At 58.5% G+C, this 20474-nt stretch overlaps 1 protein-coding gene across 4 annotated transcripts in view; it reads right to left on the reverse strand.

Moving 5' to 3' along the window:
• The window catches only part of SFXN5 (sideroflexin 5), a 106868-nt gene that overhangs the window by 11253 nt on the left and 75141 nt on the right, over positions 1 to 20474 (reverse strand). For 2 of the 4 annotated variants that reach the window (XM_084901306.1, XM_084901308.1), the window contains exons 11-13: positions 16102 to 16217; positions 13901 to 13986; positions 7626 to 7743 (exon numbers count right to left, since the gene is read on the reverse strand). In XM_084901306.1, coding sequence (XP_084757432.1) covers positions 7626 to 7743; positions 13901 to 13986; positions 16102 to 16217 — 320 coding nt within the window. Of the gene's footprint in view, positions 1 to 7625; positions 7744 to 12313; positions 12502 to 13900; positions 13987 to 16101; positions 16218 to 20474 lie in introns of those variants that run through there. The other 2 variants (XM_084901307.1, XM_084901309.1) reach the window with 2 other exon arrangements.

Consider the following 20474-nt stretch of genomic DNA (forward strand, 5'->3'; position numbering starts at 1 on the left):
TGAGCCCCGAGGACCCAGGCGCTGCACCAGGTGTTGATAAAAAGTGCCAGTGCTCAGCCTCAGGGACACCCTGCGTGTTGAGGGAAGGAAAAGGTGAGGTGGGACGTAAAAGAAAGATGGGACCCAGGAAACACACAGCACCAGAGTCTACACGGGTGGGGCCAAACAAAGCCCGGTGGAGCTTATCTGGGAGGACTTCCTGGAGGACGGGGTCGTTTGTAGAACAAATGAAGACCTGAGCTCATTCCCAACGCTTGGTTGGGAGTTCGCATGCTTTTCCAGAGTAAGAGAGGCAACCTTTTGCTTCTGGGTGGATCACAGCTCCCAGCCAAGCTGGTTCATCAAAACCACCAGGCGGAAGAGAGATGGCGGAGACTCTGGTACCCACTGGGACTATCCACATTCTTTTCCTGTACAGGGACAACATGCCTCTTTGTTTCTTAACTCGAAAAGCTGGAGGGGAAGGAAGGGGTGAGAGAAGGAGGGAGAAGGGGGTGGCTGAGCCTGACCCTCAGGTAGCTCATGTACCACATGGGCCTGGACTCTAAGCCACCCTCTGGGGCCAGGGCAAGATGTGGCTTGTGTATGGCAGGAGGCGGTAAAGTGGGCCTGAGAGCATGCTTCTAGTGCCCTGGCCCCTCTGGGGCTGCGGCGAGGGGGGGCCGGGCGGAGAGGGCGGGGTGGGGGTCACAGGGCTGCCATGGGGGCTCTGAGCGGGAAGCCCTGGTGTCTTTTCTTCCAGTCAAGGTGTTTGGCAGAAGCTGGAGGGGCAGAGGGAGAGTGGGGAGGGCTCCCCAGCTGAGGTGTCCCGGAAGGCCAAAGGGCAGGAGCCAACAAACCCACAAACACAGGGCGAACAGGCCCAACAGGATACAACCCCAGCTGCCAGCGAGACTGACTCCTTGGCCCCACGGGGCTCCTGCAGCGATGATGTGAGAAGAGAGAGACACCTCCCTGGGACATCACCCGCCCTACAGAGCAGCCTAGGGCCCCTCCTCCCTCTGTGCCCCCCCTCCCCCAGCCCCTATTGCTGCTGGGGGTGAGGGGGGACTCAAGATGCCCAGTGGGTGGCGTACCGAGGAAAGCTCAGCTCTGCCCGTCCATAATTCGGCCCCAGGAGGTGGCTCTCAGACAAGACACCGAGTGTCGGCACCGGACTTAAGGCCACACAGCCCACGGTCAGCAATGCCTCCTCTATGACCAGGGCCCGGTCCCCTGGTCTCACTTCCAGAATCCTAATGGGCAGAGCCGGGAAGACACTGCATTCCAACACCTTATCTTCCGGCTGGGGAAACTGAGGTCTCGGAGGTCAAGACCAAGACCACAGAGCTAAGAGATGCCAGCCCTCGGAGGGCAGGCCTGGGGGACACAGGGCAACCCCAACCTCAGGGGGTCAGGACAGTCCCACCAGCGGCCCCCCTCCCCTGAGCCTCACTCATCCTCAGAGGGGCCCCACCTTTTCCTGTGGACATATCTCCACCTCACCAAATCAGCTAATTATTGACAGTTGGTGAAGAGGAGATTTCACTTTTTCCTCCTGTTAAACTGCTCCTAATTAGTTCCCTGTCACACGGCTGGCTGGGCCGCCCGCCGCTCGCCGCTCGCGCGGTAATCCCGCTGCACAGTGCCTCATTAACCTTTTGCTCCTCTCCCGCCGCCTGCCAACACGATGAAGACAAAAACAGATTGTCGAACAATGGCTCCGGCTTGTATGTGCAGCCCCGCTCCCCAGCCCCCGAGCTCCCGGGGGAAGAGTGGGGGGAAACGAGAGGGGAACGGGGCTGCGGAGGAGCCCAGGGGGAATCCAGGAGGGGAGAAAGAGGCACAAAGACAGACAGAAGCAGAAACAGGCGGGGATGCGGGGAAGGGGCCTTGGCCAAGGTACTGCTTCTTGCTCTGGGGCCGTGGTCGGCAAACTCATTAGTCCACAGAGCCAAATATCAACGGTACGACGATTGAAACTTCTTTGGAGAGCCAAATTGTTTAAACGTAAACTTCTTCTAATGCCACTTCTTCAAAACAGACTCACCCAGGCCGTGGTATTTTGTGGAAGAGCCACACTCAAGGGGCCAGAGAGCCGCATGAGGCTCAGGAGCCGCAGTTTGCTGACCACGGCTCTGGAGAGACAGGAGGTTCATTAAACAGGATTAGATGCGCTCCCAGGTAGGGCACACTGGCTGTCAGAGTCGGAGGGACATTCCCTGTTCCCTGGTCCAGCCTCTTTTGGCAACAAAGCCCATGTGGGCCCAGAGATGGACCCTGGACATCTCCCCTGAGGGACCCAAGTCACCATCGCGCGCACGCACGCATATGTGTGTGTGTGTGTGTGTGTGAGTGTGTGTGTGTGTGTGTGTGAGTGTGTGTGTGTGTGTGTGTGTGTGTGTGAGAGAGAGAGAGAGAGAGAGAGAGAGAGAGAGAGAGAGAGGGAGAGAAACTATTCTAGCAATGATTCCTCCTCCAGGAAGTCCTCCCTGATGAGCTCACCGGGATCTGTCTCACCTCACACATGCACTCTGGTGCTGTGTGTTTCCTGTGTCCCATCTCCCTCCTCAGTTCCTTTCTGACTCCCTCAGTACATAGGATGTCCCTAAGGCGAGAACTGACACTGTCAAATGACCACATTTGCCGAGAACACAAGGGCCTCAATTCCCAGGGAGGGCAGGGCCAGAGAGGCCATCACACATCAGGACGTACCAGGCCACAGAGGCCTCCACCTCCTGCCTGGCCTGCCATTTCTTGTTTATTGGGCTGCTGTCCGCCCCGCAGAAGAGAGGCTCCCTGAGCCGCAGGCTCTGACATGGCTCTTCCAGTTACAGGCAGAAGGGGAAAGCGCCCAGTGTCTATGATGAGGGGAACAGACTCGGGGTGCGATGGGCCCGTTGACGCCTGGGCATGGCCTGGCTGCACTAGCCTTGGCCAATGCAGGTCGCAGGGTCCAGCAGGGCAGACCCATATTCCCTGCATGGCAACACGCTGGGGCCCGGGAGGGAGGCCGAGCCTGGTGCCCTGTGCTGGTGCTCAGCTTCCTAAGGAGGTCCCCGCCCCGCCTGCTGGCCCGCCAGGCAAGCCCGCACGCCGGGTCAGAGGACAAAGGCACCAACACCTCCCAGAGAACATGGACATGGGTTCCCCAGGAAGCGGGGAGGGCTGTGGAAGGGGCGTCATCTGGGCCTCGGACTTGGGTCTTCTCGTTTCATAATGGGGGGGGGGGCAGGGAAGGGTAACCATCCTTCTGTGGGTACAGAGCTCACTCCATCACCTCCAACTGTGGACCTTGGGCGAGGAACTGGACCTTGGAACGCCTCAGTTTCTTCATTTGTAAGCAAATGGTACCGACCTCATAGGACTGTCACATTCCGGACCCCTATTTCCCCACCACAGCCAACCAGACCCCTCTACTTCCTGGACCCAGGCTCCCCATCTTGTCCTCTCTCCAGGCTCCCAGCCCTCCACCGAACACCCAGTGAATAAAACTTCCTTTGCTGTTCTCCGGTGGCTTCTCATCCCTGAGCCAACTTCTCTAAGCAGAGAGAAACGTGGCTACCATGTTGCCTCCTGCACTGCAATGTCCAGCTACATCACCCAGTGTCCAAGTCTCTTCGATGTCTGGTCCCTTCTGCAGTAGCTCACTTGCAGAGAGCTCCCTCTTCTTTGAAATACCCTGGTCCTCAGCATCAGGGAAGCCACTCCATAACGATTCTCCCCCTGCCCCTGGCTGCTCTTGATGCCTCCCCACCACAACCCACCCACCCACACACAGTGGCCTCACCCCTTCCTCAACTTCAGTTCCCCGAGGCACCTATCATTCAGAAATCCCTGAGCCTTCAAGGACATTAGGAAGACTGAACACAGCAAGACATGCAGAGTTTCCCAGCATGCTGCCTGGCATAGTAGGTGATTAGTAAATGGTAGCTATTATTATTATTACTATTAGCTATTTTATTTAAAAATCTGGCACCATTTCAACAGGCAGAAAGACTGATCTGAAAAGGCCAAGACAAGACTCTCGGCCCAGAGATGGAAGTTCTCTCAGCCTCTGGGGTTGGTGGGTCGAAAGCCTCATGCCAAACACCACACACCAAGGCCAGCCAGGCTGGGAACCAGCTCCTAAGCGCAATTTCCATGTTCCCTAATTAATTAATTAGTGTCCCGGCGATTACTCCTGTTGACAACCTTGGTGGCTCTTGGCAAGGTTGGGTCAGCCCAAGCAAGTCCAGGCTTATTGTGGCAAATCCCACCGGCTTCTGGGATGTGAGACGTGATCCCCGATGGCAGAGGCAGCGCCTTGTTAGAGAGAATTAATTGGGAGGAAGAATGGGGGGAGGGGGACAAGGTCCTCTTAGCCACTGCTGATGGCCTTGGTGCTGTAGGTCACAGACAGGTCTCAAAACACCCCATGCCCTAACTGGTTTGGCTCAGTGGATAGAGCGTTGGCTGCAGACTGAAGGGTCCAGGTTTGATTCCGGTCAAGGGCATGTGCCTTAGTTGTGGGCACATCCCCAGTGGGAAGTGTGCAGGAGGCAGCTGATGGATGTGTTTCTCTCATCGATGTCTCTAACTCTCTGTCCCTCTCCCTTCCTCTCTTTAAAAAAAATCAATAAATGTATTTAAACACACACACACACACACAAAACATACCCCATAATGCCCAGGCCTGCCTGCATCCTGTTGGGGTTGATTCAGGTGAGGAGGGGGCTCTGAAAAATCACATCCCTACCCTGCTTTCCCAGGAAGCAACCGTATTATGCAAAGACTATAGTCTTCCCACTCTAGAGAAAGAAGCCTGGGTCGCAGTGAGACACCCAGAGAACTCGGCCTGTTTGAGGCAGACCGGGACACACACACACACACACACACACACACACACACACACACACACGAGAGGAGCCTGCGCCCGGACATGGAACCTCTGTGAGGCCAGCGCTGCTCACTGAGACCACCTCCCGCTGTCTCCCCCCCCCCCCCCCCCCCCGCCTTATCAGCCCCAGAGGAACTGGGGATTCAAAGACCCACAGCGCTCCTGATGCTTCCCCACTGAGGGCAGCCCCAGAGCCACCTCTCTCCTCTGCTCACAGGTAAGTCGGGTGGTTGAATGAGGAGAGGAATCCCACAGCACAAGTGGATACAGCACTTCCTGGGAGCTCTGGCCTGGGCGTGGCCTCTGGGGTTCCTCCATATCAGCCCTCACTTCTGTGTCTCTGGAATGGTCCTGGGGCTGCTCTGCAGAGTCAGCAGGTTGGTAAACCATGGCCTTTAAATTCCTTCCAGTCTCTGTACCTTGGGTTTGTCGGTTCTGGGTCCCTCCCCTGTGCAGACAGGGGAGCCGTGAGGGCTGCTTGAAACATCTGACCACAGTGGTGCCTCCAAGCACACGGGGCCCTTGGATCCTCGTCTAGAACCGCAGACTCAGCCCAACGACACAGAGAGATGCAGCGGCTTTGGGGAATGCCGGGCCCAGCCCTCCGGGAGGGACATGCCTGGGCCTCGGAGAAGTGCCCTCTCCACATCTTTAGATCTTCCAGACAACCTGAGCCCTGGGCTCCACGTGGAGGCCCCAAGCATCAGCTAATAGCTGTGCAGCTTCCATGGGGGGAGGGAAAGGATACGGGAGGCATCCCTGGCTTCATGACAAGGCTGGGCCCTGTGGGTCTAAGGGTACTGTGGGCACAGATCACACAGTAGGCTTGCCATCCCGGTGTGGGCTGGCCCTCGAGATAGGAGCCCCATCACCTCATAACGTCCTATTAGGACTCTGGGGGCTCCGTTCTCACCCTCCTAGGTCTGCAGGGCCTAGAGGCTGGGTCACCAACTCCTGCTCCAAGACGCTGGGTCCCAGGCCTCACAGGCCAGGTCTAACATCCAGGACCTGCATTTTCGCCTTCCCCGACTTCCCTCTGAGCACCGGTACCCTCCCACCGTTTCTGGAGGCTAGAGCAGGGTCAGCCCTGGATAGAGCAGATTCAGAAGTGCCCAGCTCCAGCCACAGCCTCCATCTGCCGCAAGCTCAGTGACTCCACATATGCAGCCCACTCCCCGACCCCTCACACCTTGCTTTCCCACCAGCTAGCTTGCCCACCTTCCCCTCCACCCACTGAGATTCCAGGGCCCGCCGCTTCTCCGGACCTCTTACCGGCCTCCCAAAGGCCCCAGCCAGCCGGACAAAACCCTCTGAGAGAGCCCTGTGGTGCCCGGAGCTGGCCCCAGCACCTCTGAGTGGACAGGCCCTGCCCACAGCCACAGGCCTGTGTCCCCCTCAGTTTCCCCTCTGCTGACCCCCCACCCCACCCCCACACTGCCATCAGGCTCTCTGACGTCCTTGGCCAGCTGTCTCTCCCACTCACTCCTCTGAATGTCTAGAATAGGGGTGTCGAACTCAATCAGAGAAGGGGCCAAAATCTAAAATCCAGCCTAAATCGCGGGCCGAATGGTTTACTGAACAGTCATAAACTGACAATGTCATAAACTGACAGCGGAGTGCAGTGATGACAGCGAGGTGCGGGCCACATTGCAAGGCCTGGCGGGCTGGATTTGGCCTGCGGGCCTTGTGTTTGACATATGTGGTCTAGAAGCTTCTCCACAGCCGTCAAACTTCTGACCTTCCCGGTCCACACCTCTTGCTTCCTCTCTGTTCCATCTTTAGACCAGATGCTATCAGAACAACTTCCTTAACCTCTCCACCCCTGAACCCCACCCCAACTGCATCCATCTCCCCAAGCTGAGGTGGGGAGGGCTTTCTCCCTGTCAAAGCGACTCCCTTGAGTCCCCCCCCCCCCCACCTTATAGACTTTGCTCTCCATCCTCATCCTCCACTTCGCTCTTGGTGTGTTCTTTTTTGTACACACAAGTGCCCCTTTCTCCCGTGTACAGAAGGGGAAATACCTGTGAACCCGTTTCTATCTTGTTTGCTGGCTTATTTTTGCGTATTAGATTCCACACACGAGTGAAATCCTATGGTACTTGCCTTCCTCTGACTGGCTTACTCCACTCAGCATACTGCTCTCCGGGTCTGTCTACCCTGTCGCAAAGGGTAACCTTTCCTTCTTTTTCACGGCCGAGTGGTATTCCGTTGTGTAAATGTATCATAGCTTTTTTATCCGCTCATTGTACTGCGGATAAAAGCAGCACCTGTGGGCCAGCTTTGCACAGCCCTTCTGATGACCGTGACCCTCTGCGCTGGCTCCCAGGTTCCCGGCGCCACCTGACCCACCTCATCCTTCTCCTCCCTCTGCTCCGGCTGCAGACTTTGCTCGGCTCTGGACCATGCTGTGTGCTGCCTTCACCCCCGGTTACCTCAGCCCACGTGTCCCATCGCCCACTGCACACCCGGCCAACTCTAGCCCTTCCTTCAGGCCCCAGAAAGTGCCACTTCCCTCCAGGCTCTGTGGGGGCTCCCCACTGTCTCCTCCCACGTCCAGCTCAGGTGGGACGCCTCATCCTTCATGTTCTATTCCCTGTTTCATTGTTGTGTTAATGCTTCACCCTGAGCTCAGAGATGTCTGTCTGGTTCACGGTTCGAACCCCAGCACCCAGCCCAGCGCAAAGGAGCCAGCGCTGAGTGAGTATTCATTAGTGAATGGCCTAGCCACACCCGCCCGTCCTGCCCGTGAGCCCCTCCCCTCACTGACCTCTGACATCTGTGGGAAGAGGCTGATGGCCAGAGGCAGGGCCAGGCCGAAGGCTGCCAGGCACACGAGGCTTTGCACGGGGAGGAGCAGCCGGGGGCGCGCTTGCAGGAGAGCCGTCCTGCGGGGAGAGGAGGGGCAGCCGTGAGAGCGCACACGGGGTGAGCAGCCCCGGTCCCCACACTGGGTCCTTCCAGAACGCAGGGCCAGGGCAGCTGGTTCCGGGCCACGCCGCCGTGGCTAAACAGCTGTGGTGGAATTCTGCCTTTGGGTCTCCCCCGAGCCCTGCCCTGAAGGACGTTGCTGGTTGGACTCTCAACCATGCATCATAGATGAGCACTTCCCACACCCCACCCTGGGCCCAGCCCTGTGCAAAGAGGGCCACATGCTGTCGTCCCCGAGCCCGGGGAGACACCCGGGAGAGTAAATCACCTTGGAAGGCAGCACATGATGAAAGAGCAAACAAACCAGAGTAGGTGCCAAGCGCAGGGGAGAGTCAGACCACACCTACACGGGCACATCCATGCACACACATCCATGCATGCACACATATACCTTCACCGTGATGTCCAGCAAAGCCTTATACACCACACGCACATACATGTACACACACTCACACACATGCACACATGCACTCACACATACCCATATATAAGCATGCACATGCGTGCACACACATATATACACACAGCCGGGAGGGGGTGACCCCCTTCTGTGTGTGGGAACAGAACATCCCCCACTGACTATTTCATCAACTTCAATCCAAGAGCCACGGAGAGGGGCAGGGGCTTGCCCAAGGCCAAGGCGAGACCTGCTGGAGGCCAGCTGGCTGCTGCCCGGACTCCTGACTCCCTGCAAGTGCTGCCGCCCCGCGCTGCTCCCGGCTCCCGCCCTCAGGACCCACGTTTCATCGCCTGCTGACATGTCACAGCTGACACCCACTCTCCAGGACAAGCTTCGAAGCTGGGATTCCTGGGCGGGAGAGGGGTCTGAAAAGCCTCCCTCCAGGCCCGGGTCCCCCAGCTCCAGGACAAAAAGGGCTGTCCGGACAGATTGGGGGCATACCAACTGGCAGGTGGATAGTCCTTCACTGCGTTGTCCACCGTACTGTCTGGTGAAGACCCTGAGCCTCTGCTTGGGGAGGTCGAGGGGAGGGTGCGCCAGAGGACGGATGACGGGACCACTGGCCAGGGGACGTTGGATGGGCTAAGTCTGACCCCAGTCACTGTGTCAGCGTCCACAGGCCTGCGACTGGCTCCTGGTACGAAGACGATACAATCCGGGCTCTTGCCCTGGCCCCTCCGGAGCAGGACTGCCTGTGGCCCCTGGCAGGGGAGGAGGCTCTCCTGGGGGCAGGGCCTCGGAGGGGGGCAGGTAAACCCCACACCACCTCCCCCTCCTGGGACAAGTATCCCAGGAGCATTGGCCTTGAGCGGACAGCTTCGAGGGAGCAGCGGTTCTCCAACTCGGTGTATAGGCAGCCGGTTGAAAATGCAGACACCCAAGGGCCCCTTCCCCAGGAAATCCTGACTCAGTTGGCCCAGCACCTGAGAACCTGCATTTCAAACAACCTCCGTGAGTCTAAAACAGGTGATGGGTCCCAGTCACTTCTGAGAAACCCTGGTCCAGGATGTTCCTGCGAAGGGACCGGTAAGATCCGGTTACTGGTCAATTCTATGCAAGTGAAAGGCCTGGACAGAGTAAGTGCTGAGTCATTGCGCATTGTTGTTGCCTTTGTATGTGCAGGAAAGAGGGGGATCCTGGTGGCTGGGCTGTCTGTCCTCCAGCCCTTCCCACCAGCCCAGAACTCAAGATCCATCCAGCTGCCGAATTAAGCCTGAATTGAGTTGCTGGAGAGGGAAGTTTCCGCAGCATCAAGAGTTGCAGGAAAAAGTGCCGAGTCAAACTCAAGCCTACTGGACGGACGGACGGACCTCCCCTTGGCCTCGTCCAGTGGCCCCATGCTCGCCCTCTCTCCACACAAGCCTCCCACTGGCCATGGACTCGGCCCCAGGCCTCCTGGGCTCCCACAGGAGTCCCGGAGGGGCCAGGAGAAAGGCTGAGAGGGGCCCTGAGCCCTTTTTGATGAGGGTCAACTTCTCCGGCAGGGAAAGGGGGTGGGACACAGGACTCACCCTCCAGACTGGCACACAGACCCGGAGCCCTGCTCTGCGAGGCTGGGGAAGGCAGCTGGGCCCTCAGTCCCCAGGGGGAAGCGGGCAGGGGGAGGGGACCTGGAGGGTGTGACTCGCTGGGGTAGAGCCCCAAGGGTCGCTGAGGGCATGGGAGGTGGCAGGGAGGAAGAAGGTGGCAGGGGATGGGCAGGCCCTGAACTCATCCCTGGGAGCTCCAGACAGACCCCCTTCCATGTGGGACCGTGACCCCTCTCCTCTCTCAGGGGGGCTGGCTGAAGCCCCCACGGGGCAGGAGGTCCGGGAAGGAGGCGGGCCTGAGGCTGCAGCCAAGCAGGAGGCTCCATGGACTCCCAGCCCAGTGCAGGCACCGGCGTGAACACAGCAGGACAGGGGGAGGGGAGGGGAGGTGGGAAATGGCAGGGAGGGATTGGAAAGGCAGCTGGGGGAATTAAAATATGCAGATGGAGAGATGTGCGACTGACTGGGAGAAAGGAAAGACCCGGATCCCAAGGAATGAAGGAGGCGGGAGCGGCCTCAGGAACCACCTCGGAGGGTGTGAGCTGAACCCCAGACCCAGCTGAGCTGGGGGGTGAACTTCGGGGGCAGGGGTGGGGGGCTGAGAGCAGAGAGCCCCGCACTTGCCTGGGAGTTGGGGAGAGTGTGGGGGAGGGGCCGATCTCCCCATCTCCCAGCCTCCTCCTCAGCCTGGAGGCTGTGCGGTGAGGGGATGTGAGATGGGGGGTGGGCACCCCGCAGAGGGAGCCCCCACCCCCCCTGTGGGCTGGGAGCTTTGGCTCCCCCCGCTTCTGACTTCAGACCCCTTTCCTTTCTGTCTCGGAGTCAGGGACACCTGAACATCCAGGCACCCACTCTCTCCTGCAGGTCAGAGGGGAGACTCTGAGGCCAGAGGTGAAGCCAGCTGGGCCCCAGCCCCACACACACCCAACAGCTCCTGTCCCCGCCGCAGCCGCTGTGCATTCCCTCAGCACTTGGAGCAGTTCGAGTTTGCACTCCATTAATTTGCAAGCAGGCTGCTTGGTAAGTGTTCTTTTGTCTTTTTCCTCCGACTCCCTCACCGGGGGTGGGGCCGCCTCCCCCGCCCCCTCCTCAGCAGGGCCCTGCTGCTAGCACCCCCGCATGGGAAGGCCACGGGGTGCTGAGTGGGGCCCCTGCCAGGAGCGGAGGGCCTGCTGGATGCCAGGCCTCAGGGGACGAAATGAAGAAGTGGCCCAGTGTTCATCCTCCAGGAAGGAAGCTGAGGCGAGGGAGTCTCTTGAACCAAACCGACCCAATAGTGAGAGAGCAAGAACCCAGAGTTCACTCTCCTACCAGGAGTCTCAGCAGGTGCTGCTACGCTGGCCCTCCCACCCCCCAGTCTTGCACCTCCCACCCCCATCCAAGAATTAGTCAGTCTTGGAGGACATCCACTGGGTCTTTTTCATTTTGATATTCCCGGGCGAACCCGGGCTGGACTCTTCCTTCTCCCCAGAGACTGACCAAGAGACCCCCGGGAAGGACCAGCCACGTACAAAGCCAACCAGTCCCTACGTGCCCAGGGGGCTTCTTTGGACCTTGAGCTGAGCCAGACTCGGGGCAGCCAGGCTCTGAGCAGATCCCAGGCCAGCGAGGCTCAGAAGTAGAACCAGCCTCCCACCTTCGTGCCTCTCAAAGCCGAGGGGAAGATCCTGAACTAATGGGACACGAACCAGCGCTGCACTTTCTGTAAACTCAGCTCAGGTGCCCACCGGGGCGGCTTCACAGACCACACCTTCCCCCGGTGGTAACTGCAGGCGCAGGGTTTGGCCGCCTAAGCACAGAGCCCCGCCTCCCCCATCTCTCCCGTGGTGTCCTGTGGACCGCAGGGGCTGGGATTTGGGGACAGCCTCCGTTCTCAAGGCAGCTGGTACCCAAGGCTCAGGGGCACAAAAGCAATGGCCTTCCCAGGATCTGTTTAGTTTTGCAACTTACATACGGGATTGATTGTCTTATATCCCAGGGCTCAACATGCCGCCCCGACCAGGTGCCCCACCCTTACACCTGGCAGCAGGGGCGGAGAGGGCTGGGTGTGAGGGTGGGGCACACTTAGCTTCAGGCCCACGTGTTGCCCAGAAAGCCCTCCCTCCTGCCAAAGTCCCATTTTGCTCTCAAAGTCAACTGCAGCCCCTCTCCTGTGGACCAGCCTTCCTTGCTACTGGGCCCACAGTGTTCCCTCCCCTCCAGGTCACCTTGATCCTGTCCTCACATTGCCCCCGTCCCACCGGCAGCTGGCCTGTGTGTGGGTCTACCCATCTCCCGTATGGTGATACAGGCTTTCTGAGGCCAGGCCCCCAAGCCCGCTCCTCCCCAGTCTCCATGCAGGGCGGGACCCAAAGACATGCAGTTGTGATCTGAAGACCCCAGAGGCAGCCAGTGTGGCAGGCAGAGCGCACAGCTCTGCAGCCACGGTCCTGGGCCACTGCTGCCTCTGCCATTTCCTAGGGCAGGGGTCGGCAACTCATTAGTCCACAGAGCCAAATATCAACAGTACAACGGTTGAAGTTTCTTTTGAGAGCCAAATTTTTAAACTTAAACTTTTTCTAACACCACTTCTTCAAAATAGACTCGCCCAGGCCGTGGTATTTTGTGGAAGAGCCACACTCAAGGGGCCAAAGAGCCACATGTGGCTCTCGAGCTGCAGTTTGCCGACCACCGTCTTAGTGTACAAGGGTAAGCAGATGACAAAGCCTTCGCCTTCTTTTCCTCATCTGTAAAACCAGACGCCATATTTACTTCATTGCACTGCTGTGAAGGCTAAATTCACTTCATTCATTCATTCATTCATTCATTCATTTATTCGTTCATTCAACAAGCACGGAGCATCTACTGTGTGCTGGGAACTGTGCTCGATGCTTTGCCGGGCAGTAGAGAAAAGGAATTCACCTGTCATTGTGAAGATTACATTACAGTGAGGCGGGCAGATAATAGACAACCAGATGAAGAATCTCAGCTATTGCTAAGCAGTGTGAATCAAAATAAGGCATCGTGAGCAGAGTGGGGGTGTCTGTTACCTCCGTGGGGTGGTCGGGGAGGGCCTGTTTGGGATGGAATCTGGGCAGAGGCCTGGCTGAGAGGACCGGGATGCAGTCAAGTGCTTGGTGAATATTAACTGTTATTATAATTCGTGTTGTGGGAATAAGAAGGTCTCCAAACTGAGGAGAACATCCTGCCCAGGACCCCAGAGGGAGTGCCCCCAACCCTTCCCTCAGCTTATGCTGCCCCCAGCCCAGCTGAGCTCCCGCCCGGGCTGGACCCCCAGGAGGGAAGCAGCGGTCTCCTCCGTTTTGTTTTTTTCCTGCACCCAGGGGTCTGCATCTCCAGGCTTTTATTCATCTTGTGCCCCCAACCTAGACCCTCCCCACTTCTTTCCTCCCGGATTCACCCTAATCCTACCCAAAGCACGTGAAGATGGGCCCTGACCTCCCTCCCTCCCTGCTCAGCTCCTCCTTCCAACAGCATTTCAGTCTTCACGGCTCAGTTTCACACCCATTAATTAATACAGTCACTCTTCCATTGTTTTATTACTGCGTCCCCTCATTTCTCTTCAGTCACGGCAAGCGTGTGTTCTCCGAGCATCCCTCCGAGGAGGCGGGGAGGCGGGCACTGATTGTGTGTTAGAAATGGAGAAACTGAGGCTCCGTGGCACGGACATGCCTCGTGGTGGATGCCAGGCAGGGGTGGTGCTGGCTCCATAGTTAGTCCTCGGACTCTCATCACAGCTGGTCCTGCCCTGTGCAGCAATAGCATGTGTACACACACACACACACACACATATGCACATACACATACTTATGCGTGCACACACGTATGCACACACACTTATGCGTACACACACACACACACACACACACACACACACATGCACACACGCCAGAATCTCCAGTTGTTCAGGGCAGGGCTAGCCTCCCCAGCAACCTAGCACGGGGTTCTGCACAGAGAAAGCCCATGAATTCTCACAGATCCCAGCAGTATTGCCTGGGAGAGTGTGAATAACACCCCCACCCCCACCCCCACCACCACCATCCCATCCCTTGACCTGGGCCAGCAGTCCCCTCCCTCCCCCTCATGCCCAGTGGTGGCCCCAGGGTCCCGGCTGCCCCAACTCACTTCTCGAGCATGGACATGACGATTGGAGGGAGCACCAGGATGGGCATGGGGAGGACCACTCGCGTCAGCGCCGTCTCCAGCAGGGCCTGAGGGGCGAGCAGAGGCTGTGGTGAGTGGGGCCTCCAGGTCGGCAGCCAGTCCCACCCCTGGGCCCGGAGGTGTGTGCATCAGGCTAAGCATGTCTGGCTGAGGGGAATAATTCATGGGTTCCCTCACGGAGTCGCACTCCAACAACCCAGAAAGCCCCCCGTCTTCTCAGCACACACGTCTGAAGAGCAGATCCCGTCACCTGCCACACGTGGGGGGGGGCAGCAACACAGAAGTGCCCAAGGGGGTGCCCCGGGTGGGTGGCAGGTGCCGGGGCTTGGGGGGAAGCAACAGGAAAACTTGAGATGCTCTCAAGTCTAAGCAGGCCCTGGGAGGACCCCAGCAAAGAGCGGGAGCCTGGTGCCAAGGGGTACAGAGACCCTGGGAATGGCCGTTTTCTGACATCCCTTAGAGACCAAGCTCCGAGGAGGAGGAGGAGGAGGAGGAGGAGGAGGAGGAGGAGGAGGAGGAGAAGCAGGAGGAGGAGGAGGAAGAGGAGGAGGAGGAGGAGGAGGAGGAGGGGAAGGAGGAGGAGGAGGAGGAGGAGGAGAGAGGAGGAGGAGGAGAAGGAGGAGGAGGAGAAGGAGGAGGAGAAGGAGGAGGAGGAGGAGGAGGAGGAGGGGGAGGTTTCCTTGGTGACCAGGGGGAAGGCCCTTCTGCTGAGTGTCTGGAGTCTGCCGATGGGCTCTGCCTGGGCCTGGCTCTGGGACTCCCTTGGGATTCCCGGCTGAGGGCACAGTCAGGGCACAGCTCGGTGGCACCCTTGCACGCTGCGGGTCATTGTGGGGAGTCCCTTTAACCCCTCAGGCTTGGGCCCTCCAGGAACGACTGGTAGCCCCCAGATTCCTGGCCTTCCCTTCGACAGCAAGGGGCGACAGCCAGGCTGGGGAGCAGCCAAGGGCTGCAGAGAGCTTGGGGCTCCCGCCATTTGGACCACGAAGAGGACCATCAACATCAGCCTCCCTCACAGCAAGTCAAAAAAGAGTAAGGGTTAGAGAGGAGGTTGGACCCAGGGAGGACACTGAGGCCAAATCCCTTCGGATGACAGGCTCAGGGAGGGAATTTCTCCCAGGAACGGGGTCCTTTGTGACCGGCCTCAGGAAGGCCTGGGAGAGGGTCCCTCCAGCCTCCCTCTCAAGCGGGAATGAAGGGGCCAGAGCCCGTGTGCAGGAGGGTGGGGGGGTGGGGGAGACAGAGGGCACAGCATTGGCCCTGAGCCCCTTCCCTTCAGAGGTTTGGGTGGGCATTCACTTTCCCCGAAACAGTGGGGAGGGGAGGCCGGGGGGGGGGGGGGGGGAGAGGGCTCTCCCACGCTGGAGGCTTATAGAGGAGGCCGCCCTGACAGAGGCGAGGCTGGGCCTCTGTGGGAGCTGAGGAGGGACAGTGCCTGGAGCAGAAATGCTTGGCTACCTCACAGCCGAACCCCCGGTCCCAGCACCTGGAAGCCAGAGCAGGGAGAGCCACTGGTCACCTGGGGAGAGGGCTGGACACAAGCTTACCGGAGTTAAAAGATATATTACAATTGCTGGAGTGGGTGAGGCGGTGACACCGAGGTGGGAAAGGGCCTTCTGGTAACAAAACATCCCCCCCGCCCCCCCTGGCCCCCCCTCCCCGCAAGCTCCAAACCCCGCACCTTCGTGCACTCACTCCTCACTCCCCAGTGAGGCGCCAAGTGCGGGCAGCTGATTAGCACAGAACACAGCACCGTGCCCACACTTCCTCCTCTGACCCAAGGGGACGAGAGGGCCCAGGGGCCCGGGCCAGGCCCCGGGGAGGGACGGGAAAGCTCTGGGGTCTATCCTGCCCGCACCAATTAACAGGCCAGAGAAGCCGGGTCCTGAGGGGCTGGGAGGAGAGACAGGGACAGTTCGCAGCGGGGAGGAGAGGGCATCTGGAGAGAAGCAGGGGAGTCTAGGGGACAGGCGAGGCTGGGCCAGGCCTCCAGGCTGGGGCTCGCATAGATGGCAGTGGGGCCGGGTGAGGAGGAGAGACTAAGAGGACAAAGTGAGGGTGCTGCGGACAACAGTCTTTGAAGAATGAGGACATTTAGGGGAAACCCACACCCTCCCTGTGGCTCCCCCACCCCCCACGCCCCCAGCCTTGGGAGAACCCACATGTCTGGCTGCGATCCTGGAGGAGCCCACGAGGTTGCCATCACCATCCATTACATCGATGCCTTCTTCCAGCTCCCCGTACCGCATCAGGACCACGTTGCAGATGTTGGCGCTGGCTGGAGAGAGAGGAAGAGCGGGAGTGAGGGGGGGGATGGCATTGCACTTGGTCAGACCACGGGGCTCCACCCTCGCCCAAGCCTCCCTCGCCCAAGCAAGGGCAGCTGGCGGCGTTCTGAATAGACGCCAAGCTTGTGTTCAAACGCAGGGGGGGACGGTGTGGTTCTGGTGCCTATCAGCTTGGTGAGGGGCCTGGGGGACCCCGAGAACCTGGTGAGCAAGGCTGTTAGGGAGGAAGGGGGGACTGCTCAGAGCTTACAGAGCGGTCAGTAATCCAGGAGACTGGCCCCTGCAGGCAGGCCAAATGGGTGCCCATCTGGGGGGCTCTCTGGCCTGAAGACACATCTCCCTCACCCCGCCCCCCAGTGCCTGATGCTCCCCCGTCAGCAACTCAGCACCCCACATCCAGCCCCTTGCTCCTCAGAGCGAATCAGGTTCCCAGAGATCTGCTTCTCTGACAGCAGGTGCCAGAGCGGCAGGAACCTCAGTGCTCGCCCAGCACCGCCCCCTCATCATATGGATGGAACATTGAGGCTCACGGGGTGTGTGTGTGTGGGCGGGGGGGGATTAGGGATTTATCTGAGGTCACATGGCAAAGTGGGGCAAAGCTGGAAGGTCACAGAGCCTGGTCCTCTGGATTCCCCGGAGATGGGAAGAGGGCGGGGTCAGGCAGGGCTACCGGAATACCCTTCTACCTTTGGCTTCAGAAGGCTGGTTCATCCTCTGACCATGCCCACCCACCTCAGCTGAGAGAATGGGGCCTCTCTGAGGGGAGGGTTCCTGACCCATAGGAAACGCTGGATGCCAGAGTTTGGGGGCCACCCATCAGCTGGTGGCCAGCCCCCGGGGACTCGCAGGGCAGGCTGGGCCTGGGCCCGAGGCTGGGTGTGGGTGCCGACCTCACCTGAACCCCTCCAGCTCTGCTCCAGGATGCAAGTGGGGGGACTTGGGGGTGGTGGGCGGGCGGGTGGGGGTGGGTGACAAATGTGGAGCCTGCCTGCTTCACTCCTCCCCCCAAAGCGCCTTGCTGTGTTTAAAGTTTTAATTTTTGCTAATTAATGTCAATTAATTTTGTATAATGAGTGTTTAATTTTGGGGAGTGTGTGAGCCTGGGAGCGACTGCAGTTCTGGGCTGTGAACGCTGATTAGCATCAACACCTGCTGCTTCCCCGCTCCCTCTAGTGGGGGGGGGGGCGGGGGGACCAGGGTTTGGGGAGCTGGAGGGCGGCGGGGCCTGTGGGCAGGTGGAGTGGGAGGAGGACCGCAGATGCTCCTGGCGCCTGAGCCAACGGGTGCAGAGGGGCCCGGGGTGCTCGCAGCTGGGGGACAGGGTCCTGCAGGTGAGGGGTGGCGTGAGGCCTGGGGCCTCCGAGCCTCGGTCTCCTTTTCCAATAAAGTGGAAGGTGGAACACGCAGAGGGAAGACCAAGAGGCTCTGCGGTCTTTGGAGAGAAAACAGAGTTTTTAAATGCGTTTGCAGCACAGATGTCATCTCTGAGTAGCTCTCACGTGGCCACAAGACACTCAGCCGCGGTGGTACCCACGGGCAGACCTCCTCTGCGCCAGGCCACGGCTGTCCACAGGGCAGGCGCTCAGCGGGCTGATACAGTGGCTCTCAACCGGGTTGATTTTGTGAGACACCTGGCAACATTTGGAGACATTTTTTGATGACCACAGCCTGGGGTGTGCAGGGGTTGCTATAGGCCGGTGGTCGGCAAACCACGGCTCTTGAGCCACTTGCAGCTCTTTGGCCCCTTGAGTGTGGCTCTTCCACAAAATGCCATGGCCTGGGCGAGTCTATCTTGAAAACGTGGCGTTAGAAGAAGTTTACGTTTAAAAAATGTGGCTCTCCGAAGAAATTTCAACCTTGTTCTGTTGATATTTGGCTCTGTGGACTAATGAGTTTGCCGACCACTGCTATAGGCCATCGAGCGGGTAGAGACCAGAGACGCTGCTAAGCATCCTACAATGCACAGCACTGCCCCACAGCAAAGAATTATCCGGCTCAAAACGTCAGTAGTGCTGATGTTGAAAACCCCTGTGTCACACACATCTAGAGGCCCCAGGGTTAGGAAAGTGAATCTGATGTCAAGGAAGAGAGGCTGGGAACCCCGGTTTCAGGACAGCTGGGCTTGGGTTCTAATTCTGATGCTGAATCTCCCCCTCCTCACCCTCAGAGGGGAGCTCCCGCCAGCGCTGGCCCTCCCGGGGCTCAGGGCCAGGAAGGGCCCCCCCCCCTCCCCCCCGTGGCCTTGGGAAGGCGGGCACCCAGCCTGTGTGTTCAGTGGCGACAGGGATGCTCTTGGTCCTTTACCCCCTGGGGCTGCCGGGCCTGCCGTTCCCAGGAGACCCAACCCAACCACCCGGGAGGGCCCTGGGGGTCTCTGCCCCCAAAGCCATCTGCCTCTGCCCTTGGGGAGCAGCTTCCTCCACCGCGGTTCTGGGAAAGACAAGGCCACAGGAATGTGGTCCAGGAACGAGCCTGGACTTCAAGTCAGGAGGGCAGCTCACTCTGCAAACGCCTCCCCCCTCCCCTGGTGCAGGAGGAGGGGCTGCAGGAAGGGCTCCGTGGGATCTCCGGTCGCAGCCTCTGCACCAGTGCTCACGCCAGGTCAGGGGAAGCCAGGAATGGCAGAGACATCTCCAGCTCTGCGTGTGCGTGTGCATGTGCGTGTGCGTGTGTGTGTGTGTGTGTGTGTGCGTGTGTATGTGTGTGTGTGTGTGTGTGTAGGAAAAAGTGACAGAAAAAGAAGAGACAGTGTGGATTTGGAGCTGATAGTCCAGTAGCCCTAGGTGACATCCTGCTTGCTCTCATCAATTTTCAAATATGCGATGTAGCCACATCAGGACAGAGCAGGACTTGGGTTCAAACACAAAATGACTTGAACGAGAAAGAATGAAAGGGGGTAAAACCCAGCCTCCCCCTCCCCCTCAGCGCCTCCAGGGCACTTTTCGGAATGAGGAAGCTGCCCTCTCCTCTAAGCTGTCCGGGTGGGGGAAGAGGCAGCAGAGAAAACCCTAAAAGCCACCTCAGAACGAGGGCAACCCCCAGGCTCCTCCCTTAGGACACCCCCATGCTCACTGCCCACTCAAACGGCACATGCACCATCATTGCTTCTGCTGACTGCGTATACTGGTTGTCCATGTACTGGGCACCTGCTGTATGCACAGGTTAGCTGCGATCACCTTTGAGCAGCGAGATGGCTGGCCTGCTTCAGTCATTTCATTGCCATGATCTCATCCAGAACATTCCGTTCTGCCCTCTTCCTTCCAGGCCATCCCTGGTCCCTCCCATCGGTTCCTGGCCAGTCCAGCTCCCGAGTCACAGACTCTGAGAGCCAGAAGTGAAGAGCAAGTGGAAAAGACAGAGAGAGAGCAAGCGAGACCAAGACCAGCCATGGGTGGCCACGCTCTCCTCTCCAACACACCAGCAAGACTGACTATTGACAGTATCCCAGGTTAATTAAACAGTCTGTTAGTGATCATGCTAAGAAAGCTGGCACATTTTCAACTCAGATTGACACCATTCAAGACTCAGGCATCACTGATGTTGGAGCAGGGGTGCTGGGAGGTGTCACGGGCGGAGAGAGAGGATGAGATCGCTGTGTGCCGATGCAAGCTCCGTGTCAAGCCCTGAGGAAAGCAGGGCCTTGACTGCCACAGACATTCTCATGGCAGACCCGTCATGACACAGCGCCATGCCGGTGTGAACAGCTAGGAAGTGCCCCGTGGGATCTCCGGTCGAAGGAGGAAGAGCAGCAGACAGAAGACAAACGTGCAAGAAAGTTCTCAAAACTAAGACTACAGGAGAGCTTGGCCCCTGAACTAGCTCAGACACATGGGAACAGACACATAGATCAAAAGTTAATAGTCGAGCCCTGGCTGGTGTGTCTCAGTAGTTAGAGCATCGGCCGGAGCACCCAAGGGTTTCGGGTTCAAGTTCCAGTCAAGGGCAAGTACCTGGGTTGCAGGTTCAATCCTCGCCCATGTGCAGGAGGCAACCAATCGATATGTCTCTCTCACATTGATGTTTCTCTCTCGCACTCTCTCTCTCTCCCTCCTCTCTCCTCCTACTTTCTCTAAAAAATAAATAAATAAATAAATAAATAAATAAATAGGGAAAAATTCCTCAGGTGAGGATTAACAACAAGAAAGAAAGACTTAATAGTGCAGAGACTATTCCACCTGGGGGGTGGAGGGGATGAGTTAGTAGTAAAGCAATTGTATCAACTCACAAGGAAGGACGCTTCAAATATG

Source organism: Pipistrellus hanaki (genome assembly GCF_964339955.1).
Source record: "Pipistrellus hanaki genome assembly, chromosome: 12".
Taxonomy (NCBI): domain Eukaryota; kingdom Metazoa; phylum Chordata; class Mammalia; order Chiroptera; family Vespertilionidae; genus Pipistrellus; species Pipistrellus hanaki.